Raw genomic sequence first — 20,518 nt, 5'->3', positions numbered from 1 at the left:
ACATTAAAAAGTACATTTTGTATAATAAAGGACCTTTAAGTACTCACTGAAATGGTCACATAAATTACAATCTGACTGATCGTTTCCACTTCTTTTGGTAATTTTGCACTATAATATGACGTGGAGGTTGTTGTGACATGTTGTGCTTGTCAGGCTATCAGTTTTCAACTCCTCCTCCTTGGCTCAGTACATTCAATGGCTCAATGTGGCCACTTCAATGTGGTGGCAATCAAACAATGTCTGTAACAAAGTGTCCTTGTGCTGTCATTTTTCTTTTTACATAACTAGCTGATTGTGTTTATGTGTGTGTGTGTGTGTGTGTGTGTGTGTAATTAGTATGCAGTATTACACACTGTTGCCCTCCTACACCCCTGTGTATGAGATCCAGAGGGACAAGCTGTCCAGTCATAACAGCAGAGAGATACCAGCTGCTCACACCACACTGCTTCACTACAAAGAAACACACAAAGGATCATCAACACGCCATCTGTGGACATCTGACTGCTTGATTGGTGGTTGAAAAGTAAGTTTTATAGTTTATAAAGTCTCGCTGGAGTAAGATGAATGCTCTTATTTTAACTTATTGTTAACTGTGATATTGCACAGTTATATGTTGCTCTCCTCTAATCGCTCAGATCCACAGTACAATTACGTTATATCTGTGTTCATTTCAAATGTGCCTCTGTAAAGTACATTTTCTGACAAGTCTCTCACTCATCTTAACAGTATATGCAGATACGATACTGAGGAGAAGAGGGGGAATCATCTCAACACCTCACTGGAGATCTTACTGAATGACTTTGGGACTTTGAACTCTCAGCAACCTACTGGTGAGAAAGTCAAGAGACAATCCAGACTGAAGTTTTTCTCTTGCCCTGAAGTTTCTTGCGTGGCCATGGCATCAACAGGCCTTCAGCTGCTGGGCCTGGTGTTGGCTGTGCTGGGCTGGGTGTGTGGGGCGTTGGTGTGCGCGGCTCCTTTGTGGCGCGTGTCCGCCTTCGTGGGCGGAGAGCTGGTGATCGCCCAGGTGTTGTGGGAGGGACTGTGGATGAACTGCCTGTCTCAGACCACAGGACAGATCCAGTGCAAGACCTATGACTCCACCCTGGCCCTGCCCACGTCTGGGCAAGTCGCCCGGGGCCTCACTGTTCTCTCCCTGCTCCTCTGCCTTCTGGCCCTCATACTCGGGGTGGCAGGGGCCAAGTGTACTCACTGCGTGGGTGACGCTAAGCAGGCCGACAAGGCTCGGCTGGCGAGGATAGCAGGGGTGCTCTTCCTCGTGGCCGGCCTGGCCTACTTGACACCCATCTGCTGGACTGCCTATGCAATCATCAGGGACTTCTATGACCCGAACATTGCAGCACCTTTAAAGAGAGAGCTGGGACCGGCGCTGTACCTGGGCTGGGGGGCCTGTGTGCTGCTCCTGGTGGGGGGGGCTCTGCTGCATGTCGGCTCCTCTCCACCAGGAGGAAGAACGCAGCCTGTTTTCGGAGGGACAGCGAAGGACAACTCACATACAGGAGCAGCAGGAGAGGCGAAGCAGCAGGAAAAATCTTTTGTATGAAGTCACTTTGTTGGACACAAACAGAGGTCACAGCGTCATCATACAAACTCCTGAAAACTGCAAGGCCACATTATACTGAAGGACATTCAGTCTATACTGTGTTTTATATTCTATAAAGAGTTGTTTCTTAGAATTATGGTGTGGATTCATATGGTGTGGATGTAGACTGATACATTTGATAAAAGGCAGTTTTACATTTATTAATAAATGTGTGTGATAAAAAGTGTTTCTAAACAGAAAATAGATATAGAAAAGTGTTTCTTATAGAATTGACATTATTCAATAGCTTTCTGTTAGAGTTGGAGTTGACATGAATTGTGGGAGGATTTAAGATGTTTAGAAGTTTACTAATGTGTGCGACTTACATGTCTCAAATTCCACCCTGCCTCTGCTTTTGTTCGTGTATGTGCGTGTGTGTTTGTGTGTGCGTGTGGGCGGTCTGTGTACAGAAGGCCAGTGTACATAGTATAGCTGTGTGTGCTGGTGTGTTCACTGACAATAAGTGTAGGCGGTCAGAGCGACGCTTGTTTATTTACTTTGTATGAATGTTTCTGAGTATTTGGGGTTTCCGAGCAAATTTACTCTTGATATTCTATTTTGTTTTCATTTCATTTCATTCATTTCTTTACTCTTGTTTACATTTTTACTGTACCTCTTTTATTGATATCAATTAAACTCTGTCTATGTTTCAGAGCTTGTCTATTCATGAAAAATTAATTATTAATGTTTACGTAATATAATTATTTCAGTAGTAACGGTAGCTAAAAATAATTTGTTACTGATTTCATTTTTGACTTGTGTTCTCTGACTTTCTGTGTGTAGTTCACTCATTCTCACCATTTTATGCCATATATGTTGTATACCACAGATACAGTGTATGTTTTACAGCTACACCATAATGTTTCATCCAGCTTTTGCCACCTCAACTTTGACTTAATTACATTATACAGTATGTATACTTACAATACGAACTTTATTCAGCACATATACATGAGTGTGACTTTGCATTTTCTCTTACTTTTCTGTATTGACTGTATTTTGTACAACTTATAACCATTTCTGCATAAATATACATGTTTGGATTCATTCACACATTCAGTGTGAGCCCTCTGTGATGGAATAGATCATGTGTTTATGTGCAGACTGAATACTATAGACAGTCCTGCTTACCCCGTGTTGTGATTTCAATGACTATGAAACGCATATAGATATCTTGGATATAGCTATATAACACATATATCACCTACTAGAAAAAAAGAACACTTAACGGTCTCTGAGATATCAGTAAAATATAATAAATGAGCACACAGAAGTTATATCACATCAGTTGCAAGTGCAAGGCTATGAGACATCAGCAACACACTCACTCAGAACCACAGCCACTAGGAGCTGTGACAGCAGACATAATACACTTGAGGGCAGTAAACACCAAGTAAGTGATGTGCTCTCTATAAAGGACTGTCACACATCATGACATGACATGACATCATGCTGACATAAAGAGATATACATTCAAATTATGTTTACAGCAATACCAATGTGGGTGCCAACAGTTTGAATGTCAGTTTGCAGCTTTTGCACTGTATGTCTGTCATGCAATATTTGATATTATGACTGTGGCTGATTTGGCCCGATAAAAACATGTCTCAGAATGTAACAGTATGATCCACCAATGCTGCATGTCAATGCAACTGAATTACAATAAGGCTTCTAATAATTGCTACTTATTTTTGGTGAAGGTCTTAAGATTATGTTGCATAACCTCAAACTTCTAGTACTTGTTCATGTGTCTAGTTGAACTGCTGTAGTGTTCAGAGTGATCCACAGGTTTTAGGTGTGAGTTTTGTGCTTTAAACACTGCACTTGATTCAAGGGACAACTTTTATTGGAAACTGTATCAAAGAACTCAACATCACATGGTCCCAACAGGAGAAGACATCCAACAGTGATTCCACATAGCTTTGCCTGCATGCTGCCCTGCTGACTCTGCACAGTACAGAGGAGCAGATTTGCACTTGTTTTTAAGGGCATAGTGCAAAGGGGCTACATGGAAAGACCTGCTGCCCTCTGGACTGTGCCAAAAGTCCCTCTTTCCTGGAGAAGAACAAACTAGTCTGTAACTTTCCTGACTAAGGCCTTTGTAATCTAAACACTGCAAGTCTATTTTCAGTGTGTGCTCTCCCTCTCTTTTCTAGATAAAGTAAAACCAGTCAACCCTCTCTGCAGTATAAATTACTCTATTTCAACAGCAATGACTTCCTTCAAGAAAAAGTTAATAAAGTGGCTGAAGAACACCGAACTGTAGTACTGGGTGTAATCCCACAGTTAAACACAAGGGGCAGCAACAAGCCTGTTACGAGCTGACATGTCAGAATTAGGTGAAAAAGATGAAAACATACACGGAAGAGCCGCACAAATGTAAGATTTATAGAGGAACAGCATCAAGTGGGAAGCCTAATGTCTGTATAGCGTTTGTAGCATAGTAGAGACTGTTTCTCACACAGTCGAAACTAAGCTAACTTCTAGCTAGCTCATAACACGAATGACTGACAAAATTAAAAAAAACAAATCAAAAATAAAAACATGGTATTTCTAACTATGTGGAGTATAGTTCATGTTTCGTTCCCACTCCAAGGCCACAAAGTGCTGTGATAAGTTGATTCTCGGGGTGAGCAGCAGCCTTGACGTTCACACCAGAAGTGCCAACAAGCGATACAGGTCCTCTGCTGTTTTCTAATCAATAACCTCATGACTTAATAACATAAAGCACCGACGTCTCTGTCTGCGTGGTCTCTCTCGCTCTCTGTTTTACTGACAAACTGACTAACATGTAGAATAAGTATGTTGCAATGAATGAAAGTTGTTCTACCCTGGAGGTCGTGTCACTTTGCTACCTTGACATGGAGCGCACATGTCTAATAGAGTGTGACATCAGTGTTGTTGTACATGTGACAGCTCAGTAGAGTTACACACAGAACAAAGTGACGATGCTGGCTCATTAAGTTAGGAGACTATTCATTATATCTGTAAGACAGACATCTACAGACATTATCACAGTCTGATACTAGTCTATTTTAATAAATATGGTGGATGGGCTTTTGATAAATGTATTCATGGAAGCATTCTTGCCATCACCGGAAAGTTTCTGGTGAGCATGAGATAATTTCTGGTGAGCACGAGATAATTTCTGGTGAGCACGAGATACCTAAAATAGAATAAAAATTCACCCATGTCCCTTTAGGGGCTCCGTACTGAGGCAGGCTATAGCGGAAGGGGGAGGAAGCTGAAGTTGATCTCTTTCAAATTCAGTGGTTTAGTCTACTCTCCTCTCAGTGTTACCAACTACTGCTTTAACGCACGAGTAATAATAATCTAATGATGTAACAGTGATAATAGTCACAGGGGACATTTTTCTGCATTGGGTAATTTTAATTTAAATACTTAAAGTATATTTTACTGATTGTATGTAAATACTTTTACTTAACATTTTAGGGCAGTACTTTTACTTGTAACAGAGCAGTTTTACAGAGTGGTATTAGAACTTATACTTCATAACAGGAATACTTCCTCCGGCACGGCAGGTAACACATTACGAATAGACACGTCATTAATAATCTTTTTTTGTCATAGTTAACTGACCGCTTGCTCGAGATTGTAAACGATTGTCCTCTTAAAGAGACAGTAAACATGTGGCCTGTCTGCAGCTGCAGGAAGGATGCGTGTCACTTTAAATCTCGCACGACATGTCTGTGGTGGTGAAAGTGGGCCGTGTGAGTTTGTGCTTTTCGGAGCCAAATCTTTCTCATTCCCCGCTGTCGACCTTTGGATCGCTGAGCCCGGGGCGGGTAGGCAGCTCCGCAGTCCGCGGTGACAATTGGCTGCGCTCCTCTTCTCTCCTCTCCTCTCTGGCTGCAGCTGCTTCCTATTGCGCCGCACATCGTGGCCCGACCACGGCAGACAGCGCGCGCATACACACACACACACACACACACACACACACACACACACACACACACACACACACACACACACAGTCTTTCACGTGCAAACGCTCGTACTATGTGGCGCGAGTGTGCGCGCGCGATGCACCAGGAGCCCAAAGTCCCCCGATCCGTCTGTTATCGAAATGTTTGAAGATTAACGAGGTTATCCGTGTGCTGTAGACCACGAGCCGCAGCCAGCTGCACTCTGCAGGCCAGGAAGCCGACAGAGCGGGCGGACAGCGTGTCAGGGCGGACCGGGAGGGAGGAAGTCACCGCTACAGCTGCAGAGATCGGAGCCATGACGGAGAAGCGGATGTCGCGGTGGTATTTCGGTGGGCTGGCGTCCTGCGGAGCCGCCTGCTGCACCCATCCTCTGGATCTCCTCAAGGTGAGAGGCTGACTGAGTGTAACCCTCCGCTGGTGTGTAGAGGAGCGCAGGCCTGAACACCAGGCAACAGCTGTTTCCAGTCGTGGTCGTGCAGGCTGCGCTGCCTCCTCACCACTCATCACACTGTGTTAACAGTGAGTGCTTCCACTATAGCTGCAGTGAGCAGGCAGTGGCCAGGCCAGTGCTCTGAGCTGTCACAAGTCCTCTGTGGCATCACTGTAATGTGTATTAGGATGATCAGTGATGTGAAAAGGTGGCACACATGAAGGTTGGTCACCTCAACTGACACAATTTGTGAAAAGTGATAGAAAGTAATTAAGTTTAAAGTACACAGACTGGCCCACTGTAGTGTTAGTTTAATATTTACATATGAAGATAGATATAATATGGTTATTGTAAGATCACACAGACCAGAAGGAATATCTGTTTTCTCCCATAAGCAGCCTGTCCTTGCTTGACAGCAGTATGTGTGAGATGCTTGTTCGGTCTTGTTAAGCTTTGCCCTGCTGCTCTTGCACAGAGGAGTAAGCCGCAGCAGCACATCTTTACCCAAATTAGCCAACATCCTCCCTCACTTTACTTGTACCTTGCACGTGGTGACATTGGAAACAGCAGCACATGACACCGATAACATCGACTGGTCTTCAGGAAGTCTAGGGATAATGAGTAATTATGTAGACAAGGTTGGTAATCACCACCAGCAGAACTGTCCTCTGGAGTGCTTCACTTGTGCCCTAACTTGCTTGTTAGCTGGTGATGCCGAATGAAATTACAGTGTGGACCTTGTTTACTACATATGTCATTTTGTCTACCCACGGAGTTGTCAGTGTGGCGGTATTACCACTTTACTTGTAGTGTGTTTTCACATATGACATTCATCAAGCAACATTTAAACTCAGTGAAAAACATAAAACAAACGATCACTTGTACTGCATAGTTACCAAAAAAATATGTTCCCATTAATACACTTCTTATCCAGTGGAGAAGAGAGGCAGGTATCATGGCTGTTAAGGATAATGACCTGAAAACTAGTTAAAGGTGGTTTTACTGGTTTAATGCTGAGCAAATACAGCAGTTTTACAGGGCCCTTATGAGGACTCACTATCCACACTGAGTGGACATGATCTGGGTCAGTAGGTGAGAGTCCTTTAAGATACACTAAGAACTGCAAGGTTAGTCTTAATTAATCTACAAAAATACAGAATGTGTTGGATTCCCTGTCCCAGTGTAGAACCTTATCAGAGAGATATCACCATCAGGTACAATGTGGAGCTGCGTCGACGTTGACAGCTGCGTCAGTTCAGACCAGACAGTTCCTTGATCAAACTGATCAAATTGGTGTGTGTGTGTGTGTGTGTGTGTGTGTGTGTGTGTGTGTGTGTGTGTGTGTGAACTAGAGGCACATATTAGGTCATATTCTTTTTTGGTGTCCTTCTTTAATACTTTTTTTTTTTTTTTTAAAAAAAGAGGTTTTCACAGTCAGTCTTGCCACATGTCTTTTTCTTCAAGTCGCTAAAAACACAACTTGAGCGTAGCATTTTTTGGCCTATATTCTTTTTTACATCGTGGCAAATTGGCGCCATTAAAAGTATGCTGAATTAGCTATCAGCACTTCCTGTAGGCTGTGTACCCATGAATGTACGGAAAGTTATTACCGAATTACTTTGATACTGAAGAAAACTTTAAAAAAGTGATAATTTCCAAGCAAATTCTGGAGTCTTCACTCAGTTCACAGTTTTCGCACAGACTTCTGGAAGTTTATTTTTGATGGACGTCACAGATGATGATGGAAAGCGTCACACTGAATCTAAGCGTATGTGTCCTCATGGCTGCGTTCAGATTTGACTTGCGGTACGACTCGCAGGAGGAGCACGATTTTTGAGGCAAATTGTGCTGCGTGTCACAGCGACTGCTGCAGCTCCAAATGCTGAACATGTAGATGGTGTACACTGGTGTGCACTTGTCCATGACAGTTTGCAGTATCTTTGCCTCATGTCTCACCGTCTCTGCGCCCTTACAAATACTGCAGGACTGCTTTTAACAACACTCTGTACTCAGGTGAACGTTTAGGTAGCAAAACATGGTGTAGTGTTTGGAATACAGAATGCGGTTTTGCCGAACCTACCGTCTCACTGATACTCCGTTTTTAGTTGAATGCATGCTTATTGCTCTCTTGCGCATTAAACTATTATAATGATGATTAGTGCACAAGAGCAGTTGAGGACATGATGTGGTGCTTATTGCGAGAAGCAAATGGCAGGTAAAAACCACATTAAAATGGTAGAGATGTTAAAAAAACACTGATTCACAGAGCACATTTAGCACTGCAGTGGGATTCCCACATGGCTCATATTGGGCCATGAGTTGGGTAAGGTGCGAGCTATAAATGGTTGGATTGTAATGAATTTTCTGTTGGAATAAATAAATGACTATGAGGCTAAATGTTTACTTTTTGCTTCAAGAGTGTCTGAGGGTGACTTGTAGCTCTCATTACACTTTGGTCTCCCAATTTTAGGATAATACAGCAGGACAGTGACGAGGCTACAGGCTACGCTGCTCGCCCAACATGGATGTTAACAGCTTCAAATCAAAGCTGAGAGTCAGTACTTGATCCTCAAAGTCATTGTTTCCCTCCAGAGCCATTGTGCCGGAGTACAGAGGCAGCAGAACAAAGGAATGTGTCACTATCCAAATACTTACACACTGCGCTGCCTTTAGTCATGTGGTTTCACACCAGTCGGGCTGCTAACGTGGCAGTCAGGTGAGGACTGTCCCTAGTGTTGGATGTAGCTGTATTTGGTGCACTGTCAGGACTGGTGCTCCCATGAGGAGGTGTTCTAGCTGGTTATGGGGGAGGTATTTTCTCTTAGAATAAAAATGTAACCATGTGAGGAAGAATAGCATAAACACCCATCGATAAACCCCCATTCATGCACACTGAAATAGAACAGTGACTATACAAACTGTGGGCACTTACATGTTGTGGTAACAGCATGCTGGTATCAAATAGGAATGAATTTTAAGGACAACTGATGCCACTTTGTAGAAATGAGAATGTGTGTGTTTCAACTTGCTCTGTGCTGCAAGCTTGGTGTTCACCGCAGCTTTTCCTCTTACTGCTCGTGCAACGGAGGCTTGAATCACCTACAAATGAATGTATGTAGGTTAAATGGCAGCATTTGAATAAGCTGTTTGCTTTCTGAATGAAGCAGTGTTTTCACACGCTGCTTTTCACACTGGGGCACGGCTGAAATCGTTATCGCAATATTAAAGTCAAATCAGTGATCTGAGCTCCGCTGTGGTGTATTACACAAGACCGAGCTTTTCTTCTGTTTAACCCAGAACCTTCAGTGACTCGTCTTATTAATTTTTAATCAAAGCTTGTTCAGAGTCCCTCAATTTTGGACAACAGAGATTTGTGAAATCCGAACATGGTAACATTTAATCGATACAAAATGTGCTGAAAAATGATAAATCATTAATATAAATGTATCACAGCACTTTTAAAAAATTTTTTTTACTCTTGTGTATTAACCTTGGATGGTCAGAAATGCTGCAGGTGCATAACCTTCTTTATTTTTACTGTGATTTGCCCTCCAAGCTGAGCTGATCGAGCCTCAAACTCAGTTTGCTCTGTTCCCTGTCGGCGGACAGTGAGGCAGATGGTGGCTTTGTAGAAGAAGCTTACAAAGCTTAAAAAGTGAATGGCTTCATAATGCCGTTCACTTACCACATTCCTGTAAAAGCTAACAGCAAAGCATCTAAATTTAGACGGACTGAAGTGTAATTTAGAGGAGAGAATGTTTGAATGTGGTTTCCAGCAGGGAGACAGGGCTTGACCAAAGGAACATAATCACACGGCAAATGTTGCCTAATCGTGGTTTCATTGATTTCTTCCTTTTTGTTAAGCCAGGCATCCATTACACCATCACATGAAATGCTCTATTGTTTCTCTAAGCTGATACAGCAGAGTTGCTCAGACTTCACCTGAGAAGACAATCCTTTAGTTAGACATTAGTCTGGGTGTAATATTTCACCACAGTGTGTTCCTGTGCATGTACACATTAGCTCGCTGGTGGCTCAGTATCATGTCTCAACACATTTTTGCACAACACACAACACCCTTTATCAGACTTGTAAGGAAAATACTAGAGTTACAGTGACGTCTGTATCCGGATTCAATTCCTTGAAGTATTTCGATGTTGTTTCCACACTGAAATCTGGCTCAAAAATGGATTGTGTCCAGTTATCAGATACAGTTTTAGAAGAGTTAAGTAGAAGTAAGATCTTCTGGTGGATTTTTAGCCCTCTAGCTTGATGGATGGCAGCGTCTTTTGGTCCGTCCGCCACTTTGTAACCCATTTTAACCCTTTACACTGTTGGATGGATTGTCATGAAATGATGCAGACAGGCTCCCCAGTGGATGAATCCTAAAAACTCCCTTGACTTTACCTCTAGCGTCACCAGGAAGCCAACAGGCGCCATGTGCTTGATACTAATAAGCAAGGTCAAATATCTGAACAATTCCAGGTTCAAATGTGCATGTGTGTGTATGTGTGTGTGACGGAGAGAACTGAGCGATGATGGCAGATGTGGAGAAGATGATGCTAATAGATTCTTAAACTGTGAGATGAGATGAGGTGGTTAGAAAAACGTTGGGTATCAACTAAAGCGAGGACTTCATTGTTCCTCCCCCCCATTTGTTTCCAATTTCCTTTTGTTTAACATACCACACCCCCAATTACAACTGGCCAATCAGTGGCTGTCAGACAAAATCAATGAATTAGAACTATAACAAAAAGCCTGCACTGTGCCTGTGTTTAAGCTCACAGAGCTGCCTGCATTGCTGTAAAATCTTAGTCTTGATTAATTTTGTCTTTTAGACGTCATGTCATGACAGAAAAAGTGTGTACAATGAATAATACGAAGTTTAGGCAGTTTTTTTTTCTTCTTTTTTCTCCATGGAGTCTGACACTAATGTTTGTATGCTAAAAATGTACACACCTAATTACCTACAGGGCAGAATGAATGAGGGTAAAATTTATGTAGAAAGCTGCAAATGTGACGTAGCACGCATCGTATTTAAAAGCTGCATTTCTGATTTCACCTCTTTTTTTTTTTTACTCTTTAAAACTCAGAGAGCTGAGAGGAAGTTTTGGAATGCTTTAGTCATTGGATGTTTTAACAAAATCGGAGCCCGTGTGATTAGTTTGCTGTCTGATTTGTGCTGGAGCTGGTGCTTAGGATCAGTCTTGGTTATCAGTTTTAGTTTGAAGGGCTTCGTGGCCTTCAAACTCTAGATAGTGATTAGGACAGAGGACAAAGGGCACATTGTACACGCTGAACTGCTGACCCCCTCTGACAAGAACAACACACACACACACACACACTAGAAAATTAGAAAACTTGTGTTAGGTATTATAACTGTGTGAGTCTCACATTACATCTTCCTCCAATGACAACATGTGAAGGTCAGTTTATTCTCATCACGGTTAGTACACTCAGTCTGTGATAACACTGGTGATGCCACAGTGATGTCGGTGTTACGTGTGTGTGTGTGTGTGTGTGTGTGTGTGTGTGCTGAAGCTGAAAGACTGTTAAAAATGGTACTGAGTTGCACAATGGGAAGTGTAGGACCTGCAGTAGATTTTTTTAACTTGTCTCTCACAAGTCCCCCAACTCTACAGGAGTACAATACTTACTTGCTGGAGTATACAACCCTTTGACACATTTAGAGAAGCATAAATAAGTGAGCTGGTGTCTAAGGTATCCCAGGAAGGAGGAACAAAAAGACAAAGCTGCACTGTCAGCCCCAACAGGAACCACACATTGTCTGTGTCAGTCCTTCCTTTGTGTCTGTGTTCTGTCAAATGTTTTCCTTTTTACGTCACTCGGTATTGAAACACACACAAAACTCTTTGCAGGTACACCTGCAGACACAGCAGGAGGTGAAGACGAGGATGATGGGGATGGCCGTTCATGTGGTGAAGAGTGATGGGGTGCTGGCTCTTTACAATGGCCTCTCTGCCTCCCTTTGTAGACAGGTGAGGCTGTGTGTTCATTCTTTTGATTCTTTATTTTCTGTTTAACCTGTGTTTAAGCAGGTTAAGTCCCATCGAGGGTGGAAAGCTGGCCAACACGATAGCAATGAAAAGATATCAGCCTCGTCAATCTGACTATGTAGTCCTTTTTGTAGTCAACCATACTGAATGAAAGCTATAACATGAGAAATCATTAAAAAAAAAAACCTGTATGATTTTAGTATCCTTTTTATAATATACAGGGTGATTACACAATGAGCACCCTGACTTCCTGTGAAGTCACTGTTATTATATAACCCAAGCGTTGGTTTGTGGTTGCAGGATAGTCTCAATAGATCAATGTGACAGTTATACAGAGCACAGGCGGAAATAAACACAGGAGATAAAATGTCATTGGATGAAGAGAGAGAAGTCTGAATCACCCAAACCCACTGGATGTCGATGAAGAGTAGGATGAACCTCACCGTCATCAATGCATTCTGTTTAGTTCCTTTGCCAGAGGCTCCCCCTAGTGGTCGAAAAAAGAAAATGTGAGGAGAGTAGAGGGTACAAGTCTCAGCTGTATTTTATTCATTCCTCTCTTCCTCTCTCCTCTCCTCTCCTCTCCTCTCCTCTCCTCTCCTCTCCTCTCAGATGTCGTATTCGCTCACAAGATTTGCCATCTATGAGACAGTGAGGGACATGATGGGCAGCACAAGCAAGGGCCCCATGCCCTTTTACCAGAAGGTCCTGCTGGGAGCCTTCGGAGGTGGGAGCACACACACACACACATACATACACACACAAACTCTTGTCTTTCTATACTTGTGAGGACACTCACTGACATAATACATAGCCCAGCCCCGCCCCCTACCCTTACCTTAGCCATCACAACCAAATGCCTAAACCCAGCCCTTTTACCTAAACCTAACCTGAACCTTAAAACCAAGTCTGAACAAAACTTGTGAAGACAAAGTACATTTTCCTCACTTCCCAAAAATGTCGTCACTTCTCACAAACATGGCTGCAGAAGAACACACACACACACACACACACACACACATGCAGGATCACCCATACAGGACTGTGTGCCAACAAGATTTCTCTGCCAACAGGTTTCACAGGCGGGTTTGTTGGCACACCGGCAGACATGGTGAACGTCAGGTACGGTGCCATGACATTTCAAGTTGTCGTTAACATTTACACAATTTATTCTTGTGGTTAGTTTTTTGGCTCAGGCATGAGCACGGCAACCGCTGGATTCAGAAGATCTGAAATGTGTTTGCTTCCAGGATGCAGAATGACATGAAACTACCACCAGAACAGAGGAGAAAGTAAGTGTTGTAACTTACTGTTGCTAAAAATATTTGATGTTTGATCTCGTGGCATAATTTAACCCTGAATGTTTTTTTTTTCTCCTCTCAGCTACAAACATGCCATTGATGGGCTCTTCAGAGTCTACAGAGAAGGTAAATCCCACGCAGAATACTGTCCAGCGTGTTCCTTCATGTAAAGCTCGCAGTGGCACCATGTCTGACCTCTGACCTCTGACCTGTGTCCTTTGTCCTGTGTCCTGTGTCCTGTCCCACAGAGGGTGTGAGGAGACTGTTTTCTGGAGCCACCATGGCCTCCAGCAGAGGAGCGTTGGTCACTGTGGGACAGGCAAGTCAGAAATTTCTAATCGGCAACCTTTTGTGGGGTTTTTATGGTATTGCAGGTATAAAATCTGTCCTTTTTAAATGCCTGCACATATGAAAGAGACTTGGCCAGTTCTCATGCCAGTGAAAAGCAACATTTCTTTATTTTCTACTTTATTCTACCTGGGCTAACACAATCACAATTTAGATCAGTCTTTTTCTAGAATACATTAAGAAGATTATTTCTATGGCATGTCAGTTTCAGAATACATCTATAAATCCTTGAGTAAAATAATGGAAGTAAATTAAATGAAAGCCACATTAATTAATCAATGCTGAATCAATCTCTTAGATGAATAGGCTACTTCTTTCCATTTAAACGATGCATTATGCATTAATCCATAGAACCTCAGCCTCACTTCACTTTTTCAAGTCTACATGCACATCCGAAGGAAGTTTACCTCTGTAGCACTGATGCAACTGTTCACATCCAATTAGGCCAAAAATGTCAGCGGATTTCTATGGGCTGACTGTCGGCTACAGAAGAAGGGACAGTATAGCTTACATTGTGTGTTGGCACAGCTTGCTCTAAATATATCAGAAACAGATTATTGAAGGCTGCCTGCAGAAAACCCTATAAAAGCATTTCAGTTTATCATTTTGAAGAGTTTCTATGCTGCCATATTTACACCACAAGTGCAACAGAGCCACCAGTCTCATCTGCTTCATTATATTCACCGTTAGACCTTTAAGACAGATGAAACTGGAACGGTAGCGACGATACCAAAATACAGATTCATGTGAATAAGGTATATCAAGTCAACATGCAGCTTTGTAGATGTCCTCAGAATATTTTTGACCACCCGATATGCTAAATCCCCTAAGGTTAGTTCATCGTTGTTATCATTTATAAAAAAAAAAAAAAAGCTGAAAATTACACAATATTGGTTGTACAATTCTGAGGCGGAGTGCCATCTAGTGCTACCAACAGGGGGAGCCAAATTCTCAAAGTTAAAACTTTACACATAATATTTGTGCTGTGTGTTTGATTGATTGCGTAACTTTTTGTGGACTACATAATGGGCACTTATTATAGTTAACAAATGACATATAAAACTATAAAATGACACATCGCTCTGCCCTTATTCTTCCCACCTTTAGCTGGCGTGTTATGACCAGGCCAAGCAGCTCGTGCTGGGAACAGGCATGATGGGCGATAACATACTCACACACTTCTTCTCTAGCTTCATTGCTGTAAGTATCAGGTTCTATCTGTGTGACCAGAGGCCTGTAAAGCTCACAGGGCTCTTTTGTGAACTGATGAACTGTTCCTCTGCAGGGAGGCTGTGCTACATTCTTGTGTCAACCTCTGGATGTACTAAAGACGAGGCTGATGAACTCAAAGGGAGAGTATGCAGTGAGTAGCACCGCCCTGCTCTCATCCCCGTTTCTGGTTATCCGTCTTCTTTTCTTACTGTTCGTTCTAATCCTGTGTGTCTCTCTCCTCAGGGGGTGACACATTGCTTACGAGAAACTGCCAAGCTGGGGCCGTTGGCATTTTACAAGGTATAAAAGCAGTCCCAGATAAGATGCATGAACACAGCTGTGCTTATTTAGTGCCACTTTTAATCAGAGGTACTTTATTATTTCAGTTATTTGACTCTCTGTCAGGATTTTCTCTCTGTCATCTTACTGCGAGGCCCACCATCTCAGAAAATTCCTGGTCCACATAGACGGAGAAAACTCTGTAGTACACCCCGCAAACGCTGCATGCAGGACTGAATTAGTCTAATATCCTTTTCTTTAAGTATTTGAAAAAGATCAATCAAATTCATGAGCTATATCAGAATGAGTGACTCTGCCTGTTACCATTATTAAGCCCCTGAGTTGAACATAGACAGGAGTCCCCCTCAGCCACCTGGTTCTGAAGCAGAATTGCTCTTTCAAACACAATGTCCAAAATACAGACACATCAGGAAGGGATTCTTTCCCTAATTTTAAATAAATTGCCCTGGATTTGAAAGCCTGACACAAAGGCAGCGCTGGCTGCTAAACAGGTCACACATAGACATATAAATAAATAGACATTTATCAACTAGTCACATTGAAATTGCGCTAATGCTAGCTTGATTACTTATTTTACTTACTGAATTTCCTGTTCCTAATTGCATTGAAAATAGAATGATTTTTTTTTTGCATATAGCCAATCAAATAATATTAAGCAATAACCATTGTTTGCTGACCATGATACAGCCAAACAGGCTATCACACAACACTTGTCAGCTGTTTGCAATGTCCCACAGTGGCTCTGCCAGCTCAGCTGTCACTCAAACACACACTGTATACAGACTAACCCACTCAGAGACATGGAGGCTGATCACTTCAAAATGATTTTTGACAGTAAAACATGCACTTCACATCAAAAGCATGCTGGTGCTACGTCGAGTGCTAAAATTGCCTGCAGTAAGAGTAGCTGGAAATCCACCTTTTATGATAAACCACCTGTTTCCTACTAGATTTGAATTTAAATAGTCAGACTGAATAGGAGAACACTACAAATGCTGAACTAATACACATGTTTTGTTGCAGGGTCTCGTCCCCGCAGGGATCCGCTTGATTCCTCACACGGTGCTCACCTTCATCTTCCTCGAGCAGCTCAAGAAATACTTCGGCATTCGCATCATCTCCTGAGCACGCTCTGCAACCCGCCACACGACACACCGACACTGCCGTGCACAGCGCCCCGTCATCGCTCTGCTCTTAGCGTTTAGATGGAGAGTCATGTATGGTTTCTCCCTTTGCTCTACCTCTTTCTCACGACTAGAAGCGAAATGATTCAGATTATTATGAGCACCAGCTGCTTGAGGGGACAAATGCTGGATTCAGCAGATGATTTCCTCTGTGATGGGTATAGATGATCAATATGATGCTAAATATAAAGGGGCTTCAATGGGATCGTTAGAATAAAATTGTAAATTTAGACAGAAAACTTGAGATGTAGTTGTCCATTGTGATTTCAGGTATAGTTAGTGATACTAGACTAACGACAGACTAAATGTTGATTAATTGCGCGTCAGATTTAATCCTTTATTTTTAATGTAAACCCAGTGGAGCAGTGGTGTAGAGCGCCTGCAGAACACACGCCAGTATTTTAACAACTTAGAAACTTAGAAAGTTTGTGCCAGGAATGTGTTACCTATTAATTCTCTCCAACACTTTATTGGTGTCTGGACAGAGTTTATGATTTAGGTAGTACAAAAAGTACAAAATGCAAACAAACACAGTGTAGCCTTGTCATGAGTGCCATTCTTACCAATCTTTGATATTTCCCAAAGGCCATTGCTTAAGTGTGACTGATGAAACTGTTGTCATTACATAATAATCATTCCCAACACTGGTGACCAAATGTGATGCACCCTGAATTTAACAGAGCTGATTTATTTGTTTGCCTTTAGTAAATGAATTTCATCGGACTCTTTAAATTTGACCTGATTCAACTTCATTCCGATCCTCTGTCAGCATTTCCCACTCAAATCATTTATAAAAGAGGACCAAGCTTGTTGACTTTTGTTTTTAGTTTTAGACCACTTGATCTCTTTAAGTTCTCACTGTTTGAATAGAGATGCCTGTTGAAATGCCTGTAGAAAGCTGCTGTACTGTACAGGTGTACATGTAGCATTTCCATCTGTGATGTTACTGTTTAGTTCAGCTGAATGCATGTCAGATTTTAATGACTCAGGATGCTACTCTGTTATATGAGGCACTTTATTGAAATCCCTGGACTGACACGGACTAACCTGCTGCATAGAAACGCATGCTGCATACTAACACACGTCCTGAAAGTGAAAATGGAAATGTTTTCAGGCATTTTGAATTCACATTGTTAATGGTTCTTATTTAGGGCAATCTGTAATGTTGTGTGACTCCTACCAGTTGTTGTCCAGTGTTGGACCTCGGATCAGTGATATAATGTGCTCTGTGTTCTGTGCCTGCTGTGTTGACAGACCATGTCAACTCGTGTTGCCTTACAGTGTGTGTGTCCTCCAGGGGGCAGTATAGCAACGTGTGAACGATATCGATGCCAACAACCTGAACGATCCTCTCCCTGTTAAGCCCTGCACCTTCATCCAATAGTACATTTATAGAAAGAGAGCCACAAGCTCAAAGCCACCTCAGAAAATGACTGCAAATACCTGCATGTTAAGCATCCCTCTACAATGTGAGGTACTGTAGATCAGCCATAGAAAGTAATGCTGACCCCAAACTTTATTCATGTGCACAGAGATGGAACTGGAGATACCCACAGTTCTGGGTGTCGTTTGTAGATGACTAACAAATGATTTTGAAATTAAAATACTAATGGAAAATTTGAGTTTTTGCTGTGTGACTGTCTACTTTTTTTTTTTAACACAGTATGTCATGCATCTATTTTGATAGTAAATCTGATTGTTGTGGGTGAAACCACATTTTTAGAATCATTATTATACTATATATATATTATATACTGTATTATAGTATTATACCATTCCATAAGTCGGCTGCAGGCCCGGTGAGCAGTTTCAAATCAGCATCATAAAACAAACGGTGATCTTTGTGCGTCTGTTTTCTGCTGCCACTGGTTCTTAGTATAATGATAATGAAGCAGGTTGTGAGTCAAGCTTCACCCTCGGGCACTCGCTCTCATCAGAACAAGGACATATTTTTAATGTTTGCCCACAGACCCCAGATCAGTATTTACTTTGCAGAACGAGGGCCTCCCGTCCTGCACCGTGTGGCGGGCCCAGCTACAGTTAAGTGGTGATGTTCAGCTGTAATGATGAATGGCAGCAATGTGACTCTGCTGCTCTGCCTAGATGAACATTGCTGTCCATTCCTTTATTAAAACAATCCATCAAATGCAAAGCATTAATGACTGTGACCGCTCACATCTACCTTCGCGTACGTGTATGTGTGGGAATTCGTGAGCCGTATGCCTCAGCGTGCCCTCTGCTCACTTTCACAGACGTCAAGAGTGCTGCTTTTGCAGGACTGAGATGCACGCTGATTGTGTGGACAGTGTTGAAGAGGATCAGGCTGTTGGCCTGCTTACACTGTGATGTTCTTACTCCATAAATGTGCTTTGATTTTAGGAGCAACCATCGTCCTGTCAACCTTCAGGCAGTTAAGGTTCTGTGTCTATAAATCTCTGGTGTTTTCGTAGGCAATAAGCTGAAATCATGATCATAATGTACATGAGTGCAAGTGAAAGATTGCATTGGAAAACGAAACATGTACAGGACAATCAGTAATGCCAGCAATACTCAGGGTGTATCTGTGACATCCATCCAATTTTTTGAATGATTCTGCATTTTCAAAATAACACTGTTCTCTATTTTGCATTTTCTAACTTGGTAGTATGTTATACTGCTGCTTTTTTATGTATGCAGGCACCTGACAGGAATATTCCTCAGTAATAAAATACCAAATCAAATCATATACAAGAAAGAAATGGTGCAGAGCTCCATTTCTAAAAGACTAAAAAGGCTTCTTGCTAAATGAGAGACGAGCATACAAACGTGCAGATGAACAGACTGAATTCAGTGTCTGTAAAGATGGTTAGAAGAAAACGCCTCTGACTGTTGTGTTCACAAGGAAAACATTTCACTCAATGACTTTCCCGTTTGTATTTTCCGCTACACGTTCTGCCTAAAGGGGCATTGTATTCAACAATGTTTTTAATTCCTCTTCATCATCCTACAACCTTCTGCCAAACAAAAGGAGCAAATATTTGTTCTACTCATGTCAATAAAAGACAAACTTAAGAGGCAGCATTGATTGGAAGCAGGTTGGAGTGTCTCTTCAAGGTGCTGACTGAGGAATGTTTGCGTGAGTGGGTGTAAAAATGTGAAATAGAGAGCTGCTGAGAGCAGGTATGAAGGTGCTTGAGCACAAACCTAGACTAAGATCAGGTTGTGTTAGTCAGTTATATCACTGTATACATTAATAACATTTCCATAGTCTTGTGTATGCTGTGCTGTTGCATTTTTGGATAAGATAAATAATTATTTTATATATAATTATATTATAGATTTGGATTGGCTTAATTCTTGTGTTCAGGTGAAAATGAAAGCTATATCAAAAAAAAAAAAAGTTGAGTATGCTGATCCTGTACAGCTTTACTATTTTGTTTAATGCTTTTGAGTGTAATGACTTATTATCTCCAAGCCAGAATGATTCAATTCAAGGCATCATTTTTGTGACAGAGAGACAAGCAGACAAAAGAATCAAAGATTTCCCCCTTGGACTAAACTCAGATTTGCATCTATCAGGTGCTTCTCGTTGTTGTATGCATATTCCAAATGGCTGAAAACACATCAGGAACCAAATCACACACGATCCTATTCATGTCACACACTTTATATCCTGAACAACCCTTGTGATCAGTTTTGTTTTGGTAGAATTGCAGTGACACAACTAATAGCCTACAAATTAAATTGTATGAAACTATTATAAAGCAGTATGTTAGTATTATATTAATTCTTCGACTATTGCACTTAACTTCATATACTGATATACAGCATCCCACATTTATTGAGCAGCATTTCAAATAAGATTTCATGGACAGATGTTCACTTCAGAGAGAAACTCCAGCAATTGTGCACGTGCAGGTTTTTGTTTACTTCTGACTATACATTTACTTTTAAGTAGTTGATTAAAATGAAAAACATTCAGTCATATTTAGGTACAAGTGTGGTAAAATGCCTCAGCTGTAACATGCAGACACATCCATGATCTGAGAATGTCATACGATGATGGCATTTAATTTGATGATCTAGAGTAAACAAGCCATCAAACATATAAGTGATCTGACCGTAAAAACCTGGTATCTGTGCGTAACAGTTCATATAAAAGCACAGACTGTCAATTAAGTGTCCGAAAAAACTGGA

At 41.7% G+C, this 20,518-nt stretch overlaps 2 protein-coding genes across 4 annotated transcripts; both read left to right on the top strand.

The window, feature by feature from the left end:
- Nucleotides 1–439: 439 nt before the first annotated feature.
- LOC139225619 (claudin-9-like) lies at nt 440–2,627 on the top strand. 2 transcript variants are annotated; one of them, XM_070856407.1, is made up of 2 exons: nt 440–523; nt 882–2,260. In XM_070856407.1, exon 2 carries the CDS (start codon nt 896–898, stop codon nt 1,562–1,564), a length of 669 nt encoding a protein of 222 aa, XP_070712508.1. In that variant the 5' UTR covers nt 440–523; nt 882–895; the 3' UTR covers nt 1,565–2,260. The 2 variants fall into 2 exon arrangements, 1 of the variants encoding a protein (XP_070712508.1); XR_011587156.1 differs by lacking the exon at nt 440–523 and adding an exon at nt 2,560–2,627 and having other exon boundaries at nt 809–2,103.
- A 2,502-nt stretch (nt 2,628–5,129) lies between these two features.
- Nucleotides 5,130–17,964, top strand: slc25a10b (solute carrier family 25 member 10b). Of its 2 annotated transcripts, none has more exons than XM_070856479.1 (12): nt 5,130–5,145; nt 5,728–5,935; nt 11,860–11,979; nt 12,610–12,724; nt 13,071–13,119; nt 13,248–13,289; nt 13,381–13,424; nt 13,547–13,617; nt 14,754–14,846; nt 14,932–15,009; nt 15,102–15,158; nt 16,182–17,964. In XM_070856479.1, the coding sequence occupies exons 2-12, from the start codon at nt 5,846–5,848 to the stop codon at nt 16,281–16,283; spliced, it is 861 nt and encodes a 286-aa protein (XP_070712580.1). In that variant the 5' UTR covers nt 5,130–5,145; nt 5,728–5,845; the 3' UTR covers nt 16,284–17,964. The 2 variants fall into 2 exon arrangements, with proteins under 2 accessions (XP_070712580.1, XP_070712579.1); XM_070856478.1 differs by lacking the exon at nt 5,130–5,145 and adding an exon at nt 5,395–5,409.
- The last annotated feature ends 2,554 nt before the right edge of the window (nt 17,965–20,518 follow it).

Source organism: Pempheris klunzingeri, chromosome 3 (genome assembly GCF_042242105.1).
Source record: "Pempheris klunzingeri isolate RE-2024b chromosome 3, fPemKlu1.hap1, whole genome shotgun sequence".
Taxonomy (NCBI): domain Eukaryota; kingdom Metazoa; phylum Chordata; class Actinopteri; order Acropomatiformes; family Pempheridae; genus Pempheris; species Pempheris klunzingeri.
This window is presented reverse-complemented; position numbering and strand designations above follow the sequence as displayed.

Excerpts from the sequence above, each read along its gene's own strand:
- slc25a10b (XM_070856479.1), top strand. The coding sequence starts at position 5,846 with ATGACGGAGAAGCGGATGTCGCGGTGGTATTTCGGTGGGCTGGCGTCC. Across the intron at positions 13,290-13,380 it reads CCACCAGAACAGAGGAGAAA|CTACAAACATGCCATTGATG; the intron begins GTAAGTGTTGTA and ends TTCTCCTCTCAG. Across the intron at positions 15,010-15,101 it reads ACTCAAAGGGAGAGTATGCA|GGGGTGACACATTGCTTACG; the intron begins GTGAGTAGCACC and ends CTCTCTCCTCAG.
- LOC139225619 (XM_070856407.1), top strand. The coding sequence starts at position 896 with ATGGCATCAACAGGCCTTCAGCTGCTGGGCCTGGTGTTGGCTGTGCTG.